At 38.8% G+C, this 25,934-nt stretch overlaps 1 protein-coding gene and 1 long non-coding RNA gene across 4 annotated transcripts; one reads left to right on the forward strand and one right to left on the reverse strand.

Moving 5' to 3' along the window:
- Positions 1-894: 894 nt before the first annotated feature.
- rbm42 (RNA binding motif protein 42) lies at positions 895-25,813 on the reverse strand. 3 transcript variants are annotated; one of them, XM_072692344.1, is made up of 11 exons: positions 25,744-25,813; positions 8,589-8,656; positions 8,252-8,390; positions 6,527-6,596; positions 6,362-6,430; positions 5,886-6,061; positions 5,238-5,399; positions 4,442-4,579; positions 4,009-4,126; positions 3,302-3,496; positions 895-1,510 (listed from the first exon to the last, which is right to left on the reverse strand). In XM_072692344.1, exons 2-11 carry the CDS (start codon positions 8,642-8,644, stop codon positions 1,398-1,400), a joined length of 1,236 nt encoding a protein of 411 aa, XP_072548445.1. In that variant the 5' UTR covers positions 8,645-8,656; positions 25,744-25,813; the 3' UTR covers positions 895-1,397. The 3 variants fall into 3 exon arrangements, with proteins under 3 accessions (XP_072548445.1, XP_072548446.1, XP_072548444.1); XM_072692345.1 differs by lacking the exon at positions 25,744-25,813 and adding an exon at positions 9,856-9,946 and having other exon boundaries at positions 5,238-5,396; XM_072692343.1 differs by lacking the exon at positions 25,744-25,813 and adding an exon at positions 9,856-9,946.
- Positions 19,228-22,306, forward strand: LOC140537076 (uncharacterized). Its single transcript, XR_011977641.1, has 3 exons — positions 19,228-19,655; positions 19,762-19,969; positions 20,441-22,306. It is a non-coding gene; the product is annotated as an uncharacterized lncRNA (long non-coding RNA).
- Positions 25,814-25,934: the final 121 nt, after the last annotated feature.

The following is a 25,934-nucleotide window of genomic DNA, read 5'->3' on the forward strand; positions in this document are numbered from 1 at the left end:
GTAATAAATATATAAATTACAGTATACAATAGTTTCTCTTTTTAAATTACATTAGGAACAAAAATGAATCTAAATTAGATTAATTTATCCCTAGAACATCATCCTGTACACAGCCTGGATTCACTGTATATATAATGCTGTATCACAATAGATTGTAAGTCATATGCTGCACTCATATTTGTATACTTACCCATTCCTTGTTACATTGATCATATATATATATATATATTCATATTTCTCTCAATATTTCACTGTTGCACTCCAGATGTTTTTTTTTGGGGGGGGTTTTGCTAACTGCCTTTTGTTGCCTTGTACTTGTTCTGAGCAATGAGAATGTTGAATCAATCCAACTAACCACCCACCAATCCACCCATCTACAAATTCACCCACCAATCCACCCATCTACAAATTCACCCACCAATCCACCCACCTACAAATAATTACCACCAATCCACCCATCTACAAATTCACCCACCAATCCACCCATCTACAAATAATTACCACCAATCCACCCATCTACAAATTCACCCACCAATCCACCCATCTACAAATTCACCCACCAATCCACCCACCTACAAATAATTACCACCAATCCACCCATCTACAAATTCACCCAATCTACAAATTGACCCACCAATCTACTAATTGATCCATCACTCCACCAATCCACCCATCCACCGATCAATCCAACTGTTATTTTACTTTTTTTTTTTAAACAATTGGAACAAGGAAGAGTTGCAAACTGCCCACTTTTCATATAATCATCTACTCAGATTTGCCTCCAACATTACTAATCACGTATTACCTGACAGATTTTGAGTACAGAGCTCCTTTAATGATAGAGTCAGGTGGTCCAGGAAATGTTTAGCTCAACAGACTTCACAGAACAGCATGTAAAATACAATCTTGAGTTTATTGAAAAAGTTGCATTACTGTTTACCAGCTCTCTCTAACATCAGTGTTAAAACAAGAACATCCCAACTGTTTCTGGTAATGAGGTGAACAAGAATGAAGACAAAATAAAATAAAAAAAAAACACCACTTTCTTCATCATCATAATACATCTACACATCGTTCTTCCTTTAGAATTTCAGGGCTTTGCAGGGCTTACGATACTAGGAGGAGGCACTGTATCAGTGCATACTAATGGGCAGGTTGGGAGCTGATGAAATGCGGTAGCCTCTAGGGTAAATCCAAAAATCTCGTCAGTGCTCATCCTGATCTAGTCTTCTCCCTGGTCACTGGAACGGTCACCATGGCAGTCAACGTTACAACAAAAGTCCTCAGTTCCTCCCAGTTCTTCCACACTTGAGGTTGTGTTGGTGTGTGGCAGGAGATGGAGGTGCACACTCGCTCACACACTCACACCACACAGCTTCAGTTCAGACTCAAAGAGCTTATCTAAGTCCAAGCTTCTTCTTCTCCTTCTGCTTCTTGCGTACCACCTCCAGGTTCCTGTCTTTCCACATGCTCTTTCGCAACTTAATTGGCCTGCTGCCCACATACTTTCCTGGAAACATGAAACAAACATTATGACTTTCACCTAAAAAGACAGACGGATAAACAGTTAACGTATTTTGCATTCATCACAGAACAAAAAAAAAAAAAAAAAAAAAAAGCAGAAAGGAGAATAAATAAAATTTAATTGAACACAGAACTCAAATGGACTGGACAAACTTGGCACCCTTTCAAAAAAGTAAGTAATAGTTGGATTTTAAGCACGATTTTTTTAAGCAACAATTTTTAGTTGTGGCAAGAAACAAGCGGGCATTATAGTACTTCTCCAGCTATTTTATTATTATCCAGTTTAAATGGAACATAATTTACTTTTCAGGTACCTTGGATACAATTGCTAACAGTAGTAGTAATGGTTGACTGATTTAGCACTCACATAATCACCCTTTTTTCACCAAAAATGTCACTTTTTTTATTTTCACTTTACATACAATTACACCTTTTAAACTGAAATACAGTGCATTTCCACAATAACAGTTCCAGTGCAAAATGCTGTGTTGACGTTAACTATACAATTTCCATGCAATCAATCAAAGACGTTAGCTAGCTACAAGGACTGAAGTGAAGTGCTGGTATGTTGGTACGATAATTAAATAATAAGTGACTCATCAACAACAAACAGGAACACTTATAGATCCTATTAAATTAGTGCATAAAGCTAGTGAGTGGAATACATTTATGGATTGTTTTTATATCAATTTTTAAATGGGACGTGACCCTCCCAATATATTTTATGTCTTGTCTGAGCAGGAAAGATTTTATGCAGTCGGAATTGTAAAAACACATGAAATTGTCTAATCAGATTAAAGTTTCTATATGGTTTCAAAACAGATTTCCAAACAGGTCATTTAGTTTGACCAGTCAGATCAGACTGTGCATTTTGTCTGTTAATCGTGCAACACGAAAGTCAGTGGTGCACATTCACTTATTCCAGAATGTTAAAGCTGTTAACAAAAATGTAGGTAACATTTCTCCTACATGTTGTAGTTTCACAGCGACTAGTTTAGGAAAGATTATATCTTAAAGCAGCACTATGTGAGTATTTGTATTTTTTAGTCCTGGACTGCAGTTGGGGAGTGTAATTCCATTTTACTCCACTGCTGTAAATACAAATCTGAATGCTGAAGACATGCATTGGACTGAGGTGGCTGAGTACGGTTACAGGATTTTACACAAATATGACTCCGGTTACGCAGTGTTAAGCAGTTCTGGCAAGAGGCCTCGATGAGCACCAAAGTTGCATAGTGTAGTGTACACAATTATGTTTCAAGAATGCCACCGTATCCTTCCAAATAAGTGGGCTGAATATGATTAGTAACAAAGCTTGTTGGTTTGTGTGTTTTGGTAAGTTTGCCAGTCATATGATATCAACTTAGTATGCAGAGGCTACATATCGTACAGTAAAACAAAACTGCTGATGTACTCTTCACATATACCAACTTAGAAAGCCATCTTGCTCAAGGGTCCAACAGCGGTAGCTCAGCAGACCTGAGCATCAAACCCACAACCTTGTGATAAATAAACCAGCACTATAACAACTGAGCCCCCACTATTTAGTGTGTCAAGAACGACTGAAAAAGGGTTTGTCTAGATGCTAAGACAAACATCCTCAGAATTCCACTTGGGGCACCCTCCCTTGCAATCATCAAGTGTGACTTTGGCAGAGGTAGATTCGGGTTCCCTTACACAGACAAAAGAGATTCCCTACAGAAAATCATTTTCAGTCTAGCCAGTAGATTCAATCTGTGGGAGGATAATTTCTCCTAAGAGGTGCAGCTACACTCACCGTTCATCTCCCGCATGGCACGCACATAGTCATTGGGGTCCTTGAAGCTGACAAAGCCGTAACCCTTGGTTTTCCCAGTACGCTTGTCTCGCACCACTTTGGCCTTTAAGAAGGACGGGTAACGGCTGAACGCTCTCGCCAGGATGTCATCATTCACCTCATTACCTAGATCTCCACAGAATATCCTAAAGTCATCTGAACACAGAAGGGAGGAAAAGAGAAGGGAGCTGTTGAGATCTTGACTTTCTTTTGAGAAGACACTATATGTCCAAATATTTGTGGTCAAATCCTTCTTATGAAGTCATTCAGCTACTTTCAGTTGCACCCACTGCCGAAAACAGATGTGCAAATGCAGACAGAGGGGCATAAATTCCCCAGCATTGAGCTGTGGAACTGTGTTCCAAACTGTAGTTAATGATCTAAATACAACTGGCAGAACTGATTAACATGAAAATCCACATGGCTGCCAGATCAGGCAAAATCTAGGAAAGGAGACAGTAAAGAAAGTTCCATTCAACTGTCTGGATGCAGCCAGAGTCTCCCTGTTTTTTTTGTGCTATCCAGACATCACTGCAAAAGTAACTGAAGCTGAATTTGAGACCTTAACATTCATCCTCATCATCATCATCAATAATGATAAAAAAAATCAAGGGGGTCAAGGGGAAACCATAACAGTACATTTGCAAACATCAGCAATGTCCATGTACCTGTGTCCCATTCTGAGAGGCTGGTGTCTTCCCAAGTAGTTCCTGCTGCTGTTCTGATGCACTTCCTTACTTTCTCCTGCTTCCCTTTTTTCTTATCCTCTGCATTGCCATCTGCTGGCTGCAAAAGCACATAACATGGCACAAAATTGGTTATTAAATTTAATAATCACAAGCATACACATTAAAAAAACATTATGTAGCATTTTAAAATTAACAGCTTCAAAATCTCTTTAAAAAGTCTAGCTTCTTAAAATGCTGTTTAATGCTGTCTGTCCATGTCTCAAAGAGCTGGTAACTCAAACTCAAAACATTAGCGTTCTTTATCAGAACAGCTATCCTCAAAGTTACTGCATCTTTCACCACCAAAACAGGTTTGGACCAGGTCAGACTGCAGTGCCACATCACGTTTAAACCAATCAATCAATCTTTATACCTCTGTGTGAATAGGCTCTGGCTCAGGCATGCTCGGCCCAATGACACTGTCGTCTGGGGCGTTGTCCTTCTTGCTGTCCAGGAGCCCGGCTGCCATCACAGCCGCCTGCTGTTCAGCTACTGATGCTGCCAACTCCTCCTGAAAGCAAGAACAAAGAGAGGATGAAGTGACAACCAAGAAGTATGTGGCTGCATATAGCTGACTAGTAGTAAATAACAAGAAAACTAACGATTAATAACAGTTCATCTGCTGATAAATTATAATTAGCTCAATCGTAGCTTTTCCAGAATCTCTACTATTTGCAGGATATTTTCAGCAGTCTGTACATTTGTACATCTGTACAGTCTGTCCATGTGGGAACCCTGAAATAAACAAAGTACTACCACACTACCAAGTCAAACTCTAGTAGCCTCTAAGAAGCAGTGTGATTTGGGTCATCATAATGTGCGCCTAATTCCCTCATATTTAGAGACACTAGTTGAGTGGTTGTAACCATCTTTGAAAACAGACTGAAAAATATTAATATAGACCCCCCCCCCCCCCCCCCCCCATGAGACTTTCTTAATGTCTATATTACAATAAATGCAGTGTTTTGCTAATTGGGCTGCAACTAACTACTATTTTATTACCAATTTATGTATGAAATTTTGATTATGACTATTAAAACCATTAAACAAGCACTGTGTTGACATTTTCACATTCAACACTCAATGACTGACTTTACTGTTGAAATCCCTAATGGATGAATGATGTAATGAGAAAGAGAACATCTCAGAGAGCACTGTCTTGACTTTACCATGCGTGCTTGTCTCTGCGCTCTAAGGTCTGGTCTCTTGGGAGCAGGCGGTGCGGTATAAACAGTGGGAGCTGCTTGTATAATGCTGGGGGTAGGTTTTTGAGGTGCCTGGGTCACTGGTCGAGGAGGTACTGACACCACTGGGTTCATTGTGTCAACCTGCTTTTAGAAAAAAAGAAAAAAAAACTTTTATTATGTACTCCACATTTTTCTATGGGATGTTCTTGCAATGTTTTGCTGACATGGATATTAGCTTCTAATTGCACTGAGACACTCAAGGGAGGGCAATGTGTGCAGCAATACACTAGAAAGAGTGCTATACCATGAGATATTGGTACTGATATGCTGCCATCGTAGAAGCCAAGTGTCATAAATCAGCACACCAGCAGAACTGGGGTGTATTAATGTAACAATCTCATCATGTTGTTCATATTTATCCTTATGTTAGATAAACGTGCAAAACTGATCTAAAAATTCTGATTAACAATTAAAAAACTCTTTTTTTAAAAAGGTTTATATAAATGAAATGAATGTTTCTATTGTTACTTTCAGTATTACATATTACAGAATAATATTTTGGTGAAAATGGTTATACAATTGATATCTAATTTATATTAAGATATAAATTAAATAAAATACAGTACTTACAGGTGAAACAGAGCTTATAGGTCCCATAGGTGGTCCAATAGGACCCATAGGGTGCTGAGGGGGACCTGACATTGGGGGAGCCATCATCATTGGTGGAGGTGGAGGGGGTCGGGGCATAGGAGGCGCCATCATTCCTTGTGGAGGTGGGCCACGCATCATTGGCATTCTTTGACCCCCTGAAAGAAAGATATTTTCTCATGACTGCCAAAAGCAAGTTTTGAGAGGCAGAACTCAAAGCATGTATGCTTCTCTTACATGGGAGACGCAGAACAGTGTAAAACAGTCGCTGTTCAAATAACAGTTCCTAAATGGAGTAGACATGCATTCATATTGCACACATGGACTCAAGATGTATATAACCTACATAAATGGCAGGGACGTTCCAGACAGTACTAAACACAGTGTGTTGTTTATGTACACATGCAACTTAAACCATATCTCAATGGTCATGTTTAGGAACCATGTCAAACAGTTACCAGGTCTCTGTAGGATGTGTGGAACAAACGCAGGTCGCATCATTGGTGGAGGCCGAACCGCAGGTACAGCTAAAACACAGGAAACAAGAGTCTCAAAACAATGCATTATGCTTTCTGTAAGACATTTCAACAGTACTGTTAGCACGGCAAGAATTCAAGCCCTACCTGGACCAACAAACGCAGAAGGTGGGGGGCCAACCAGTGTAGCAGCTCTAGCCTCCAAGCTCTGTTGGACCTAAAACAAAGAGAAGTGATCTGAATATTCCTGTTTCTACTGAAACTAAATCAGTGAACATTTAACACATCATATCATCAGCTGGTTTTAAATGGCAAATCATGTTTTGCTTGATGTTCAGTCAATGAAATTAGATTTAGAAATGTTCCCTGAGTCAATCATCCGCATAATAAGTGTGAAGTGAGGAGAATGCAGCCACATCTAACATGTATGAAATAAACACTGGCTTACAATGCTTTGAGTTAGTGTCTTAAATTAAATAAGCTAGAGCTGGGCATATTGTATCATATTGTGATCAATTTTGTAATTGTGTAAACTCATAAAGAGGGCCGGCTCTGTCCTGGGGTGCTTCTTAGACCCAGTGCAGGTGGTGGGAGACAGGAGGATGACAACCAAGCTGGCATCCATGCTGGAGAACAGCTCCCACCCCATGCATGAGACTCTGGCAGCACTGGGCAGCTCCTTTAACGACAGGCTGCTTCACCCCAAGTGTGTGAAGGAGCGGTATCGCAGGTCCTTCCTTCCTGCTGCCGTCAGACTACACAACCAGCACTGCTCCCAGAGGACCACATACACACACACTTAACTACACACACATGTTCAGGGAATACTATGTGCAATATCCCACCCCCATGTGCAATTAAGAGTCTTTTGCTGTAAATAATATTGTTTATTGCTTTTTTAATTCTTATCTATATTGTGTGTATATAGTGTAAATTATTTATTTATCTAAATTTTTGTAACTGAGTGTCCTGCTATCCCTTTCTGCTGTTACACTGTGAATTTCCCCACTGCGGGACTAATAAAGGACTATCTTATCTTATCTTATCTTATCTTATCTTATCTTATATGTATTATAAGCATATCCAGGATATTGTTAGTGCTTAATAAACAATGATCAGCTGAAGGTTTCATTACAAACAGTGTAATTATACTGGTTTAATTAGATGGAGTTCAGCAGATGTTAAATAGAACTCACTTTATCCAGCAGAGAGGACCCCGGGAGAGTATCTGAATATTGGCAATCCTTCTCTACAGGGACTAGACAAGCTGTGTGTGCATTTGCATGTCTGTGTCAGCAATGGGTACACGTAAAATTAGCTAAATATACTAAATAGAAGTTCAAAAAGATTGGACATAGTGTAAATGTAATACTGGTCAGTTGCAGCGAACAATGCTAACTATCTGACCCAGGTAGTGGCTGATAAACATGGGAAATGATTACAAAGAACTGTTGAACAGTGAATTCACTCAACTATTCTCACAGCAGCAAACTGTTATGAGCCAAATTCTAATAGGTTTACAATTTCATGATCAAGAAGATAAATGTCACAGTGGTCATCACCACATATCAGGGTAACATGCTAACACTAGCACGCTTCTCAGACACAGGAATTTGATGCCTGTTCTGGCCAAACACCACTGCTTTACCGAAAAGGATTTGTAGAGTATGTGTGTAACATGATGAGGCAAGCTTTGTGAAACTGGCCAGATAAGAAAGGCTGATCTAAAGGGATAAAAACTTCCCCAACGTTGTTGTGTTACCCATTAGAGATTTGTAGACTCCTGACTAATGTTCCTTTTATTTTACTGCTGGTCCCTCATCATTGGCAGCAGTAGTTTACAACCTGTTAAAGTCATTTACGCCCAAGTACCTGCTGGTAAGTGTTTGTGCCAATGATGGGCCGAACAATAGGTACAGCGGGCACAGCTAGAGCCACTGGAACAGCCTCCACTACTGTAGGGCCTCCTGCCGACACAGCCACAGGGCCCCCCAAAACCTCCTGCTCAAACCTACAAAAAACCACAAACATTAACATTAACACAGAATCACAGCATTCCTATTATTCAATTCAGGAGTGAGGCACATGTACAAACACATCCACCAAATCACTGCAACTAGATGCTTGCATGGTGTACTTATTATACTAGACAGACTACAGTAAATAGAGAGATTAAGATGGGAAAGTTCAGAGCTGTTACTGTACTTACAGCGCCATCTCCGCCTCCATCTCTTTGAGGCGCTCCTCGCCCGACTTCAGTGCCATGATTAGAGGCTCCTAGAAGGCAAATTAGCTAGACAGGTTAGCTAGACAGCCATACAGAGCTCTGGGACAACACCGACCTTGACTGGCATTAGCAGAAGATTGAACACAATGTAAGATATTTCAGTGCTGCAGCTCAGCATCACCAGTTTCACAAAGCAGGATTCCAGTCAAGTCAAAGTCAAAAGTCGATGAATGAATGATCCTCAGGTCGTTCTCCAACAGGCCGGGAGTAACATTAAACTTATCTAGTCTAACTGAAATGTCCTGCTTTGTAAATCTGATACCCCACATGTGGGAAAAAAAAAAACAGAAGGAAAAAATCTTCCGAATCAATGGAAGTGAATTTAAAGTCATTTTTATTGGCCCATTAATCACGACATGTTGCTAAATTGTAAAATAAAAAAAATTAAAAAGTCAGATTACCATCATGTCAAAAAACATCATTATCATCAATATTTCTGGGCAAGATACACAACATATATCCAGCAATTCAACCTACAGCAGCTTAACTTTGCTGATCCTCCAACAGAATTAGACTGCTTTTGACTGAGAGCCAATCAGAACAGAGATCATTTACATACACTAGTGTCTTAAAGACACAATACTAAAATCAGCTCCATCCTGTCTATGGACAGGTCTGAAAATGGTCATGGCTAATTCCTGGTTTTGCCCATAAAACCACCCAGGAAAGCTGAAAACCCTACTTTAGCTAATGGTTAAACACAAGAACATGTGGAATAGGGGCTCTTTAGCTCTTTAACATCTGAAACCGACAGGATTGTCCTGCTATGTGGTCAAATCTGTTTAGATATCTAGCTATAATCTGAGTGCTTGAGGTCAGATCTACGGCTCCTCGTGTGCATAACAGCTTAGCCATGTCGCTAGCTCGCTGGCTAGCTACCTACCTACCTACCTAACTGGGTCATGTAACACAGACTGGTGTAAACATAGAGGTGATTTCTGACACACTGAAGGCGCAGTGATCTGATGTACAGGCTCTGATTTTGAGTGTGACCCTCTCTGGTCGGACTGAGCTGCGGTCAGACGCTGCAGCCGCGCAAGGGAGATAGCTAGCTAGCATTAGCATTAGCATTAGCTCAGTTAGCCGGGTCTAAAGGGCTAGAGACGAGCGACTAACAGACTAATGAAACACAGCGAGGTTAACTGAGTTAGCTATACTTGTAAATATTAGTTGAAACTGGACTCTGTACCTCAAAATGGCCCGTAGACCGAAATAATTCAGGCAGTGGAGCTGGACTGCAGCTGAGTGTTTGGTTGTTGAGGCCTCTTCTTCCTCCTCGGTTTTTTGGCGGTTGGTGAATCGGTTACGTGGCGCATTACTGCCCCTACTGGACCCGAGCGGGACTTCATGTTGAGCACTGATGACTCACCCTCATTTCATCAACACGTGTGTGTGTACTCTACTGGGATAAAGACGTCCTGAGGAGGTAAGCATGGCAGCAGTTTTCTTAACTACCAATGTAATTACCAATACAGCTGATTTTTAACATTTTAGTAACTCACTTCTCAGTCCTGTCAGCTGTAACGTCCCCAGCCCCCCAGGATCAATTTATACTGAATCATTTACCATAACAAGCCAGACCCCACGTTTCAGCCACATGGGTAGACTACAGCTAATAACTGATCTAACACTGGCTAACTTCAGGTAGCCTTGTCTTCTACATATTCATTAGTACACAGTTTTTTCTGTAAATAATATTGTTATTGCTTTTTTTTTTTACTTCTATTATTTATATTTATTGTGTGTATATTGCTAATTTATCTGCGTTTCTGCATCTGTCTTGCGACACTGAGAATTTCCCCACTGTGGGACTAATAAAGGATTATCTTATCTTGTCATATCTTATTTGATCTTATATGGCTATATGTTTTATAGTGGGTTTGCTGTGTTTTACAGTATACAGTGTATTATAAAGGGTGGTGCTGGAGTCTAACAAGGAGGTTTGCGTGGTTTGATAGAGATAAGCAGCTTTCAAAATGTTTAAAATGAATAAATATTTAAGATTTAATATATGACATTTATTTGATTGTATTTGTTTCTCCTTCAAGGTGTCTGTGCAGCATGAAGATGGTGTTATGGATAATACTCAGTGGTAGGAAGGGTTTATATTATAAAAATGTTATGAGTTGATATTTGTATGATGTCAATGTCACACAAAAACCTTGTATTTTTGTAAACCTTATTTTCTGATTTTACAGTAAATTTTACAGTAATTATAATGCAGAAATGTGTTCTCTGGAAATGATTTGGATTGGATCATTTTATTGATGTATTTAATTATTTTACATTTTTCTAAGTTTACTGTATATTCTCTGGCATCTAAACGCAGCAAACAGTACCACATAGATATTGTTTCTAAATTACCTCCAGGACCAATAAAGTGTCTGTTCTGAGTAATAAATGAAGATGACATGGCTGTAATATATGAGTTAAGGCAGGCTACATGTGCAGAGAAACTTTATTAGGGCTAAAGCTATACTCCTCTTAAGGACAGGCAGGGGGTACAACTTAGGCAGAAAAGCATGTGGTTAGTGTGGTGTAACAGATAACCCCACTACCTGCCACTGAGCTACCACACCACACCAGAGACTGGGGTTCAATTCCCGGTCTGGGTGGCTATGCTGCGCTACACCAATAAGAGTCCTTGGCCAAGACTTCTAACACTCCATTGTCCCACCTCTGTAATATGAGTAACCTTATAAGTCACTCTGGATAAGATGCCATATATGTAAATGTAAGAGCACCCAAAGCAGAAGAACAGCACCTGTGTGCTGGAGATGAGGCTCAGGTGAAGGGGGAGCTTGGCCCTTGCACACTGTAGCATATGACCAGTGCATGAGCTCCCCACTGAGGCCAGCAGAGGGCAATCAATCAGCATGCTTTCATTTTGTATTAGAGAGGAATATGTGCTTTTCATAACTTACAGTCACTTTAAAAGCAAACCTTTCTTCACCACAGAGAGCTTTCTATATATATTTCAGCTTCTTTGAGCTTTTATGGTAAACAAAGAGGCAGAGGTCCCCTCATTGAGAGAGTTTTTTCTTTTAAAGGAAGATGAAAATTATTTGTTTTACTCTTAGGTGTATTAATACTCCCAGCACACCCTTCTCAGATACCATCAAAAAAGACTGTAATAGTTGCACCAGGAGATGATGCTATTCTCGGCTGTGTGTTTACTGCAACTGCCAGCCTGAATATTAACAACTTAATCATAAACTGGCAGCACAGCAACACAGTAGTCCACAGCTTCTATCAAGTCAAAGATCAGCTAGATAGGCAAGGACAGACCTACAGGGGAAGGACACACCTGTTTGAGAAGGAGATACTAAAGGGAAATGCCTCGCTCGCACTGAAGGACGTCCAGCCAAAGGATCATGGAGAATACGTCTGTGATGTCTCAGATGAACATGGAGCAACCAAACACACAGTGCAGCTGATTGTAGCAGGTAGGTGATTCAGCAGATACTGGTCTGGTTTGTTTTGAGACCAGTATATCTTAAAAATCTGCTGCTGGAGGGCTACTTTAGTCAGACACTCCATTGTACAGTTAGAGATTTGCTTGCTCGGGCCCAAATGACTGGTTCCATGGTCACTGCTTTGTCTTATTGAGACAAGTAAAGCCTCAGCTCACTGCTGATACAGGTGGCTCAAAACACACAACTTTGATCATCTGGCCTAAAGTAATACTGGGTGGTACTATTTAGTAAATTAATTTAGTAGACCGTTCAAAATTCAATGTACGGTCTGTGTTTCTTACAACCCGTAATGCTGTGATGCAACAAAAAAGTGCAACGAGCCACGTAGTTAGGATGCATCACAAACAGCACAAACGCTTAGCTCGGATATTACACACTACAACAATACACACTCACTTCCAACGGACCCAGGAGGTGTCCGTCACGCCGAACACCTCCGAAAAATACACTCCATATTTCCCTGGCTCTCACTCTATATAAACTTAGGGCTCAGTGGTTCGATTCCCGGGTTCGGCAAGCTGCCACTGTTTGGCCCTTGAGCAAGGCCCTTTACCCTCTCTGCTCCCCAGGCGCTGGAGTTGGCTGCCCACCGCTCTGGGTGTGTGTATACTCACTGCCCCTAGTTCACTAGTGTGTGTATGTGTTCACTACCACAGATGTGTTAAATGCGGAGGACACATGTACACTGTACAGTGACAAATACATGCACCTTTACCTTTTTTATATACACCTAGACAGGGTTGCTAAATGATTTCTGGATAATATTGAAAAACTAAAGGTTTTCTGGGTTAAAACTGCCCTTCAAACACATTTCTCTTTCTAGTGTTCATAAACGTTCACCAGCTGTGTTTTCCAGGGAATGCAGCAATGACAGTTAGGGATGAACCGATACCAGATTTCAAAGCATCTGCCCAAACCGAGGACCAATACCGAGACCAACTCTGACTTAAATACTGGATAGATGGCTATTTTTATAGGGTGTACATTTTTTTAATCTTATCCCAATCAAGAAGATAAGCTTGAAAGAACAGCATTTACTGGTTGAGTATCTGCACACTTTAAACGTTTCGGAGCTATGAAAAAATAAAAATTGCCACAATGCAAAAACACATGCAAGTAAGGAAGCATAATCTTGCTCAGCTCGACCAAACAGCTTTTAACGGGTGTTTAAAATTCACATTTCAGAGCAGTGAAAAAAAGCCAACTTTTAAACTCTGATTTCAGAACCAAAAAAAAAAAAAAAAACACCACATAGAAACAAAAAGTGCTGTAATATAAAGGTTCATGGTTAAATGTCTGTTTAATGATAATAACTAGATTTTACTGGTTGTTAAAATGTTTGTTTTTAAAAAAGAAAAAAGTATAATACGTTTGTATAAAAAACAAACTGATGCACCAAACGGATGAATGTAGCCATACTGTTGAAGTTCAATACAATAGAAAAACAAGCAAGACTGGCAGGTTATCTTGTAAGGATTTTTTTTTTATAGTGTGATGTGATGTGATGTTTCCAGTAACATCATGTACCTAATATGAGTCTTTCTCTCCAATCCCAGCTCCATATGAGGACCCAAAACTGGCAATTCACTACAACTGTGACAACGTAATTGTGACCCTTACCTCATCTCAAGGCTTTCCTGAGCCCACTGTGTCTTGGAAGCATCCATTCAGGACGTATGTCACTGCCACAGAGCTTGACACTAAGGGCCGCTACAGGGTTTACAGCAACCTCACAGTTACCCTGAACACCACTCTGACTGCTGCTGTCGAGGTGAAGTTGAAAGAGTTGTCTCAGTCTTTAACTAAAGAAATAACTCTTCATCCTCAACCAAGTATGATATGGACTCTCTTTACTAGCTATAATGACCCCTGATATCTGATGACTATTAATTCTGAATTGATGTCCAGCTTTTGTGTTCATATAACATGATAACGTCTTTGCATATGAAACTTTGGAGGCCTAAACTGACTCATCGTTTCAGGGCTATTTGCCTGAAGTTCACTCTGTAGAACAGCTCTTCAGGGCTACAGCAGAAGAACAGGCATGTGATGGGATGGCTGGATACAAAGGGACAGAGTGGCTGTGGACATTTTTTGTATCAAAAGACTTTGCAAAAGTCGTAGACCACCCTTTTTACATTTAAACTCCAGTCAAAATGGCTATTAATTTAATGAATAGTTATTAGTTATAATTATTATATTGTTTATGTAAATATATACTAAAACTTTGACTACTGTGCAAAAGACTGTAGTGGGTGTTTTTTGTTTAAAAATATACTCACACTAGGATAAATATAGATAAATAATAGACATTTTCATGAGGAAGTCCAGTATGTATGTTTTCACTGCTGTGTATAGATTAATGTACATGTTCTGTTTTCTTGTTTTTACAGGATGCTGTGTAAGCAATTCTCCTCATAACAGACACAAGGCTCCTCTTCTATTAAGTATTGGGTTAATCATAGCCACATTGCTGTGGATTCTGTTTGCAACAGATTAGCAAGAAAAATGGGGTTAAAGCAATAGTCTGGTAAAAATGTAATTTACACAACTCAAATATTGTCAGCCAAGATGTGTTTGGTGTCTGGTCAGAGACATTAGCTGGTCAGATGGACCCGTTTTACAAAGAAAAATTCTATGGTTAAATAAATTAACCAATGAAAGTCAGACATTGCTTTTCAGCCATGCTTCAACAGAATTATTTTTTAAAATAAACTCGTGAAACAGGCCTGGACAGAAATGATGGGACCATTAACTTAATATTTTGTTGCACAACCTTCTGAGGCAATCATTGCAATCAAACGATTCCTGTAACTGTCAATGAGACTTCTGCACCTCTCAGCAGGTATTTTGGCCATTTTGAACATAGAGCTGATGTGCCTCCATAAGACATTCTTCCAGAAGCTTTGGGGCTTGTCAACATGCAGTTTGGCAAATTCCAGTCTGGCTTTTTTATGATTTGTATTTAACAATGGTGTCCTCCTTGGTCGTCTCCCATGAAGTCCACTTTGGCTCAAACAATGACGGATGGTGTGATCTGACACTGATGTTCCTTGAGCTTGAAGTTCACCTTTAATCTCTTTAGAAGTTTTTCTGGGCTCTTTTGTTACCATTCGTATTATCTGTCTCTTTGATTTGTCACCATTTTTCCTCCTGTGCCCAGGTCCCGGAAGGTTGGCTACAGACCAAATCCTAGATTTCTGAATAATATATGCAGCTGTAGTCACAGGAACATCATGCTGCTTGGAGATGGTTTTTTAACCTTTACCTTTAACATGATTGTCTATCATTTTCTTTCTAATCTCCTGAGACAACTCTTTCCTTCGCTTCCTCTGGTCCATGTTGAGTGTGGTACACACCATGTCACCAAACAGCACAGTGACTTACCTGTTGCTCTATATATAAGCCCACTGACCGATTACAAGATTGTAGACACCTGTGATGCTAATTAGTGGACACACCTCAATTTAACATGTCCCTTTGGTTACATTATTTTCAGGGGTACCAACATTTTTGTCCAGGCCTGTTTAATGAGTTTACTTTTTTAAATAATTCTGTTGAAGCATGGTTCAAAATCAATGTCAGATTTTCATTTGTTCATTTTCATAGACTTTTTATGTATTATTACTTTTGACAGATTCAAGTTATTTCTGTGACCATTGTGGGTTTTTCTTTCACCAATCATGTCTTGGCTGATATGGTGAAATTCCAAAATGTCTTGGCTATATTTGGTTTTATATTTATGGTTATATTAATGAGAACATTGTGTAAAGAGACATTCCAGATTTATTTACCTCTTAAACTAATCATTTTTTCAACACTGAATTGACAAAAATGTGAATTCACAAAAAAAACTGGTATCTCCAAATGGCATCTTTCAATAATAATACAACTTTTTGGAGCATTTCTATTGGTCCATTCATCAGTATCTCTGATCTGATCTGATCTCAGATGCAGTTGATCAGAAAGACACATTTGGTATCTGATGTGTGCTGCTTTATTTTGCAGTGGGTGATGCTAAGCTAACAAACTCTGAACTTTGACTGTTACTAATTTGAATGCCCAAAATCCCCTCTCAATCAACCGCAACTCACCCTGTGAAAAAGTAATAGCATCGCACAGAAAAGTCTATAAACTATAAACACACACAAATGCTAACCTGCTTATCTATTCATGTTTTACTGTATAATTTATTTATATAACATTTTATAGCAAAAAATTTTTACAGAGAGGAGATCGGTAACAATAAGTCCAGTGTTTGTTAGCAATGTTAGCCTAAAACCTCTGTTCTAAACTCAAGAACCTCAGATAATCGACTGCATCTGGGATAAGTAATCAATCATGTTAATTTACATTTACATTTACGGCATTTAGCTGACGCTCTAATCCAGAGCGACTTACAACGTTACTCATATTACAGGTGGGTCAATGTAGTGTTAGGAGTCTTGCCCAAGGACTCTTCTTGGTGTAGCGCAGCATAGTCACCCAGACCAGGAATCAAACCCCAGTCTCCCACATGGTGTGGTAGCTCACTGGCAGGTAGTGGTGTTATCTGTTGCGCCACACCAACCACTAACCACTATTAAAAAATAAAAATTTTTAGGCAAACTACTCTTTTTACTAATTTTCATGCCAAAGTTAAAGACAGTAAGGATATTGTAATGATTTCAGAACCATTTAAAAAAAAATAATTTACTTCAGTAAGGCTGTTCAGACTGAACTAGCATTGGCGTTGAAATTTGGATTACAATCCCTGTTAAATGAGTTACAGAGATGTGAATGCTGAAAGACATTCACAACTAGAAGTTTATTTTTTTAAGTATCTTAATGATTATATTTAGCTGATAAGATATAAGTATAAGTATATAAGTTTTCTAGTTTTTTTATTATTGTATTATATGTTTTATAACTTTTATATTATATTATTAATAGCATCTAAGGATAAAGTTATTTGAGGTTCTTTGTAATAATTCTGGTACTACATATAGAACTGATTTTTAGAAATGTATGTAGAACCTCTTAACACGAAGAAACCTTTTACCAGGCAAGAACAAATATAACATGAATAACCAGAGTTGGTAGGCCAACATAGCAAACAAACACTCTACTTGGACTGTCGGTAATCTCACCTCTGTAAATACCTGCACAAAAACGTCTCTCACACTGCTCAAACCACATCCAGACCTTCATTTGGTTGACATGGACCAATCAATGAGCATAATGTACTTTACTTGCTGTGCTATTTGGACAGGATTAGTTTTTCAATCGGAGGTTGAGTAATGAAATTATTAGCAGAGTTTCTCAGTTATTTTAGTTACGTCAGAATGCGCCATGTCCTACCGGCATGGCACAGACCTTAGATGTTGTACAAGCCAAAGAACTCCTGCCACACTTCTGCCTGCTTTAGTTTACACAAAGTCATTGTGTAGCGTATCCTGTAGTCTACATATGTGTTACGAACATGTAGCTGCTCAAATTTACATTTCATTATAAATTAGTTATAAGATTGGTTGTTGTTATTGTTGTGTTTTTTTTAGGAGATAACCGTGCATAAATTGAGTAGCCACTCCCATCTCAGTCATCAATATCGAAATTTCTTATCCCGTGTAATCGCTGTCCTATAGTAAAATTACATTACTCCACCTCCCCATGTAAAACTAATCCTGTCTGAATAGGGCTCAAGTCTAAAAAGACAAAATTAAACATGCTGTGTAAATGAGGTTTTACTAAATTATGTTTATGTACCTTTTTAAAGCAGATTTTAGGCTTATATTTACAGAGATGAGATTGTTGCCAGCTTTAGCAGAGTTAGCCTAGCTTGTACTTTACCAAACATCTTGCCTGATAAATTGCATAAGTGATAAATCAAATTTCCTTTTTTTTTTCTTTTAAATGAATAATAAACTGTAATCTCGTTCAGTTTGTAGAGGCACTTAAGGGGTGTTTTCACACCTTTACTCACCTTTACACCCGCACAGAGAAATGCACTTTTTAGTGCATGGATTTTTTATTCAGACTCGTTAACAGATTCGGACCAGAGCAAACCACCAACTATAACGCCCTTAGACTGCCATGTGGTTTAATAATTTCTAATGAGAAACATTATTGCTGGTAGTATTTTTCACAGTATTTTAAAATGATGTTGATGTTAATGGTTTAAAAGTACTGTTTGTTCACAGGTTGAGCCCATCAGTTGACATGATTCCTGATGAGAAACATTATTGCTGGTAGTATTTTTCACAGTATTTTAAAATGATGTTGATGTTAATGGTTTAAAAGTACTGTTTGTTCACAGGTTGAGCCCATCAGTTGACATGATTCCTGAAAAAATCACTTTCCTCTCTGAGGTAAGTCATCAGAGAACACAGTTTTTTTCTTAAGATACATTTTGAAACCAAGAAATAAATGTATTGCCTTAAATAATGGTGCTTCCATTAATCCTTCTTTTTTTCGTATCTACATTGACAGGTAATGACAGCCAACCAGGATACTGTTATCCAAAAACGATCCAATAAGCATGTGTGCTCCAAAATATAGGCTGATGATTGACTGTTTAAATTCCAAATTGTTCATATCAGCACTTCTTAAACTCTGCAGGGCTCTGCAGTCTGTTGGAGTATGTAAATGCACCCACTTCAATCACCTCATGTCCCTGTTGACTATTTAAAATTTTAAATACAGATAGCAGTGTTTATGAACCCACCTACTAAATTCCCTGCTGAAAAAAAACCCAGCCTGGCCAGCTCAAGCAGGTCGAGCTGCTTAGCTTAGCTCTTGACCAGCATAGGGTATGTCTACAAGCTTGGTGAACCTGACCAAACTAGACCACCAGTATGACCAATCTTCAACATGCTGCAAAATCCAAAATCAAAATTCAACATACACTATGCTGGTCAAGAGCTAGCTGACCAGCTGGCTTACTAGTATATGGTTTTTGTCTGGATGACCAGCTTCTTAACTATCTTGGCCATCAAAGACAGCTAAACTAAACTACCAGCTTCCAGCAAAAGCTATTCTTGTTCTGGATTTTTTAGCAGGGATATTTTGATTTTAATGTTTATTGTATGTAAAACAAATAAAGAACATCCTACATGCTTAAACATGAAGGTCTTCATATCTGGACCTTCCAGGATTGGAAACTGGGTTCAAGATTTTTGCCACTGAACCACTTTTAGTTCTATAAAACCCATGTTTGTAATAGAAATTGAGTGAGAGTGAGTGTGAAGAACCTATTACATGTCTAAAGGTACCTTCACTTTATGTAAAGGTTCTTTGCCAATTGAAAGGTTCTACACACTCACACAGTGAAGAACCTTTATCACAGTTATAGAACCAAAAGTGGTTCTTCAGTGGCATCGCTCAAAATACCATGTACAGCTATCTTTGTTTTAACGATATTCAGCCCAATGCACTTGAGGCCTCTTGGTTCTTCTTCTGTCCATTATAGGATGCTGGCTCAACCATATGAAGTTTTTAGGGGAAAAAAGACACTCTAAGAGGTCTGCTCATACTGGTAAGTACAAACATCTGCATGTCAGGTAACCTCTCTAAATGTTAATATTTCATAACATCTGTTTTCTTAAAATATCAGCTCCTATACTACTGACTCTCACCAACAGGGAGAATGGCGTCTTGGTCATTGACACAACTATGGGTTTTCAGCTTGCTAATACGAAGCTAGCTTGGTTAGCTTTGATATTCCCAGTATGACTTGACTTGACTTGACTTGGACATCATCGCAGAGGCTGTGAAGACAGCCAAGAACGTTGTCGGAGGAAACGAAGAAGAGAATCACAAAGAAAGTGATCGCAAAGAGACTGATGCTAAGTAAGTAAACTTCTTAGGAGCTTACTTGTGCCATTGCACTTGTGTGATGTTTTGTCGTGATAGCAAGATTGTAAACTTCCTAGATTTGGTTCATAAGCTTACTCAGCCCATTTAAAATGTAGCCGCCAGTTATGCTGCCTTCAAGTCATGTTGGATTTCCAAGTGGTTAAGATGGATTAGAGCTTTAGCTAAATACAAATACAAAGTACAAACGTCCGAGGTGGACTTGAAGGCAGCATTAGACTCCATCTCCAGGTGATATTTGCTACATAACCCGCTTGGACACTGGTACTGGTAATGAGTGCTTGTGTCAGTTGCTGCCTAGCAGTGTTGGCCAGCTTGCCATCCAAGGGTTACTTTGTGTCAGTGGATTTGTATAAGTGTAAAAGAGGCAGTTGATCAGCAAAGACATGTTTGGAATGTGAAGTGTCTGCTGCTTCATGTAGTCTCTTTCTCTCAATCTCTATCAAGGCATAGAGGCTAGCTGCAGGACTACCTGAGCCCACCTGTTATCTTCTGCTACACTATCCTTCACTGCATACACCTGGATACAAGAAATATCCTCCAACACAGTCATTCTGTCTAAAAACATTGTTCTGCTGAAATACACAGGAAGGATTATCGCTGCTATTCATCCTGTTCACTATATTCATCAATTTAAAATAGCAACTGGCCTACATTTTGACAAATGGGCCTGTGGAAATGGTCCAAATCCTATCTTAAAATATCAATTCACATTAAATGCGCTTAGCAGTTATGAATTAGTATCTCAAATGTCATAGGTAATCTCATAATTAGTATCTCTTATTAATGACTCAGCATCTCAGTTTTGCCCTATGAGAAAGTTCCTCTTTATTAAGGCATCAGTCATCATACATATCATACATATACACTTCATTTTATATTAACTCTTGTCATAATGAAGTGGCTTATTGTGTAACTGTGTAGACTGTATAGGCCGAACTGAATGAATCTCCTGTTAGATCCAGTACCATGGAAAAGAAGGATGCATTTCTGGGCTGCATATAAAGGAGCCTTCAAAAGGGACAGCCTAGTCACGCTATTGTGGTCTGCCTAAATACAGCCTTCCCAATGATGCAGCCCCAGAATTCTGACCCAGCAGAAACCGGAGGAGGAGCCAGACTTGCCTACTCATTTAGTAGATCTGCCCCCTTCTCCCAGAATAAGCGTGTCTCAGGACGCCTTCACTAAGCTTATAGCACTGCCCAATGGACCAGAGGCACAGCAGATTTTTGCCTGGATACCCAGTTTGTCTAGTATGTGTTTCAACAGTAAATGTGCAGTTAGTGGATTTTATTATGAATCCATTTCCGTTACATTACAGTACCAGAGCTTAGCTCTGCTGCTTATGCTGCTAACATGCCCTGAATCTACTACAGTCCACTTTAACCTTGTGCTGTTGTGAGAGACACCAGTGACGATTAAAAGAAGCCCAAACCAGAAAAAACATTTGACAAGAGCGTTGACTGATACAGAGTTAAAATACTACAGAGTACAGCGCGTCCAACTAGATTAACATTAGCTGGCAGGCTAACTAATGACATCACATTGGCCATTTAACACTAAGCTTAGACTTACTGAACAAACTGCAAAGGAGAGCATTTGTTAATGTGACTAGCAGCACAATGCAGCGTGATAAATAATATTCTGATTAACTAGCTAGTTGCCTGACAGCTCGGACAGAAAGGTCTCTTTTGCTCTCTGAAATCTTTACCAAATGTTAGTGAAATCAATCCCAGAATGAAATGGGAGGGACTTTGCTGCGCAGCATTCAGAAAAAACGGCAGTATGGAGTGTGTGTGCTACAATAAGTAAAATGTTCTGTCTGGCTCTTTTTGATGAAGGATGGCACTTTATTCGTAAACCGATTGGCTCTTTTTGTTGAAGGCTGGGGCTTTATCTGTGAACAGGTGCCATGCTGAGTATTACGAGAACTCCACATTGATAACATCTCTGAAAAGACCCAGGGCTATTGCCCTATAGCCTGGGCCTAGGCAGGCCAGTGAGTGTCTTATGATATTACAGAGTGAGGGTTTAAACACTGATTTCTGGGGGAGAATAAGATATCGGCCGCTTTATAGTGGGGGGAATTAAACACTGGAGAGGAAAGACAGCTTAGAGAAGGAAAATGAGATGGAAAATGTTTTGTCATTGAAAAATATGGCGATGGGCGAAACCACACATCATACTGCAACCAGACAGGTGTAGACCTGTGTTTTTATCTTTACTTTTGAGAGACGTTGTCTGTCAATGTTTTCTACAGTTGTTGGTTTAATTTAGTCTTGTAGGGCTTATTCTGTCCAAAGTTTTTTTTTTTTTTTTTTTGATTCATGATTATGGTTTGAATTGCGTCAATGTATGTTAAATACATATAGCTTCATTTATAAGTGTGTGTTGATTTACAGTGCAGGAATTAAGGGAGAAGTAACTACTAATCTGCAAACCTTCTCAAAAAGAATAGAGTTTCACATATGGAAGCTTCAGCATATTGCAACCACATATAAAAAATAAACAAGTTTAAAAACGAGTGTGTTAAAAAAAAAAGTGAGTACAGCTAAAAGCATCCCATCGTTACAAAAGATGCCCTAGAAAGGAAACTATTAATCTTGACATAGTTAAATAGTGAAAGTTCAGTACCTGGAAATGACTGTGAACCTTAAACACTCATTCATTCAAAGGATATCCAGCATAGCCGAAACAGAGCTGTAAAACAGACCAATTCAGAAGGTAATGTTACATTAAAGTCTTGACCTGACAGTTTTCCTTTCTAGGGCAACTTTTGTGTCCAGTACTGTTTGGTGATATCTGTATCACCTATATCACTCATATGAGTAGTAATGGATGAGTTGATCCAGGATGTGTGCCAGACAACTGACTTTATGGCTGAAACTGAAGAGCCCTGCCTTACAGGATACTCTAAGGGTGTGTTTGTACTTGTCAGGTTTGGTTTAATTAAACCCTGGTTGTTCAGGGGGGCTTTAGTGTAGCAGGGCTGTGTCCTAAACCACACACTACACAGTGTTTCACAACTAGCCACTATTAGAACTGTGTTCATTAGTGTATGTGTGTGAGTTGGGATGCAGCCATAGTAAGGTATCATCTTATAGGTTGGTCGGGACCAGGAGAACCGAACTACAAGTATAAACGCACCCACTCTGTTAGCTGTGGTCAAACGTTTATTCTCTGGCCACGTCCAGTCAGCCTGCAACTGCTATTTGATGTTAATGACTTAATCAAGGTTTTTTTTTTTTTCATTATTTTTTAAAATTTTCATTTCATTATTCTGACTGATTCAATTTGGTTTGAATTATTTTAAATAATTTTAATTTGTTAATTTAGCTTTATTTTATAATTGTTTTAAAATAATTTGTTCACATGTTAATTTTGCCTTTATTTCTTTGTTTTTTTTAAAACATTTTAATGTGTTTTTTTTTTTTTTACTTATTGTATTTTTACTCTGTTTCAAGTGAAAATAAAGATGATGGACCTTTGCTGTTTTCAGAGGATTTTGCATTAAAGCTGCATATGAACCCACTTATTTTGGACATTTGGCATCCTCAGTGTAGCTGTTTGGACAGGGAACTTGTGGTGAAGAGAACAGACACTAGATGGCACTCTCTAAATGAGTTAAAGTCTAAAATGAAAGGGTTAATATTGGTGAATTATAAACCCCTCAAATTATGGACATTCCTGCTCTGTGTTGAAAAAAATGAGTGCAGTTTTCTGAGGATTTTGCATTAAAGCTGCATATGAACCCACTTATTTTGGACATTTGGCGTCCTCTAGTGTCTGAAGAAACAGGGACACGTTATCAAGTTGTTGTCTAAGCCAGTGTTTCTCAACCCTGGTCCTGGAGGCACCCTGTCCTGTGTGTTTAAGATACTAAGATTCTGCTGATGTTATTGCGTTGCAGAACATACGCCTTAAAATCAAAATTGAGTATTTTAATATTGGTTGGGTCCCACATACAATCCCACATACAGCACCTACTGCTACATCTTTTACAGTTTTTTTTTTTCACAGTGCCATGACACTACATTTGACTAAGGTAGCTGAGCAAACACCAAACAGTTACTCCTGGAGGTGTATGCGCTACATCACACCATGAAGAGTAAGTAGGCAAATGTGTTAAAACAACATTTGCAGAAGCTCACAGAAAAAATATGCTACTAAATTTTACAACCTCCTTACATAAATCACAAGAACAAGCTTAAACAAGATGTTCATGAAGAATTATGATGTGTCCAAACTGACAAATTAATAGAGAGCTGTGAGACTACGCAGTTTTTAATGTTTTCTTTCCAGAATGCTGCTTGATGTCCTCCACTTTACAGATCAGGATACCCATGGGAAAGTCCCTTTTGATGCTCTTTGGATCAACAGTCGACTATGGCTACAAGCTCTTACCTGCACAGTAGCCGAAAATCCAGACCAAATGTAAATCAGCGCAAGGATTATGTACATTTACTTGATTTACATTAATTCTTCACTCACTGTCCATGTTATCAGGTCCATGTGGGATGTAGATGCACTTTATTTACCCTTAATGTCACTGGGCACAGTGGACACAGAACATTAATATATCTCTGGAGATGGACTTGTAGCCTTGAGATTGCCCAGACCTTTCCACAATTGTGCTTTTGACATCCTCATTTGCTGTTATTTCTTTTCGCAATGCTCCGTGTGTTACACAGACACAAACTTTTTTCATTTAAACATTTCTATACTGCCAGCAGCTGTTACTTGCCACAAATACAAGAAACATCACATGATGGAAATACAGGTATTTCTTACAATTTTTTTACAAGGTGAAATAATTGTGCTCATTCCTCTCCTGGTGCAGGGTGCCAATATTTTTGGCCATTGACATAAAATTTTTTTGTTGGTTTGCTTTCTCCTAAGCTGAAGTGCCCTCCTGTCTGGGGGATGGTGGTAAGTAAGACCAATGTAATCAGCTAATCATTTAGAGTTCTTTTTATATAATCATATTATCATGACAATCTAATCGCCATTATAATGCTCCCTTATAAGACTTCTAAGATGAATCTGAGCATTTATGTTTTTGTATTAGACTCATTCTATTTTTGTATTTATGTTTCACTCTTTATCCATCAGTTATTCATCATTTCATGCATTTGCTGGTTGTTTTGCTATCCGCTGTAGAGGAAGATAGATTTCGCTTTTGAGTATATATATACAGTATATGTACAGTATACTGTATATTTATATATACCTATCTATCTATCTATCTATCTATCCATATATGTATATATGTACATGTATGTATGTACACACACACACATACACACACAGAGGTCACTTTAGAGTCAATGGACTCCTATTGCACTGTTGTTCAACTTTGGATTTGGTTAATTGTTGTGTACAGAAAAAAACATTTTCTAATGGAGCCTTATTGACATTCACAATGTCAGTGATGCACTATGAGGAGCCTGGCTTATTCCAATTCCTCCCATTCCATCTGAAAATGACTTAAAATTCTGGAGGGCGCTCTTGATCGAGTCCATATTGAATAAAGGTGTATATAAGGCTACAGGGCAAAAAAAATTTAATATCATTTTTATTATAGTCTCTCAGGCAGGATTTTATTTTCATTTAGAAGAGAAGGAATAATTGTAGTGCAAACCATTGAACATATTTAAGAATTTAAAGAAAAGAAAGCTGATTAATTGGATATTGGTGCTGATTGGCTGATTTGCTTTGGTATTTTAAAACTGTAAATTTGACTTACTTACCCACAGTAACAGGTATTTAATCAGGGGTGCCCACACTTCTGTATCCCACTGTTACATCCAATCCAGCTGCTCCAGAATGACAACTTTACCTGAAATGAGTTGAACTGGTTAAATAGGCTTCACTGATTCATTTCAGGAGTCGACTCACTCCTGCAGATCGAAGTATGTTCATGTATCTCCAAAACTTTGAC

This window comes from Salminus brasiliensis, chromosome 1 (assembly GCF_030463535.1).
Source record: "Salminus brasiliensis chromosome 1, fSalBra1.hap2, whole genome shotgun sequence".
NCBI lineage: Eukaryota > Metazoa > Chordata > Actinopteri > Characiformes > Bryconidae > Salminus > Salminus brasiliensis.

Coding starts and splice junctions, on each gene's coding strand:
- rbm42 (XM_072692344.1), bottom strand. CDS start 8,644: ATGGCACTGAAGTCGGGCGAGGAGCGCCTCAAAGAGATGGAGGCGGAG. Junction 6,597..8,251: donor GCACAAACACTTACCAGCAG/GTACTTGGGCGT, acceptor TCTTTGTTTTAG/GTCCAACAGAGCTTGGAGGC. Junction 5,400..5,885: donor CTATAAGCTCTGTTTCACCT/GTAAGTACTGTA, acceptor TTTTTCTAAAAG/CAGGTTGACACAATGAACCC.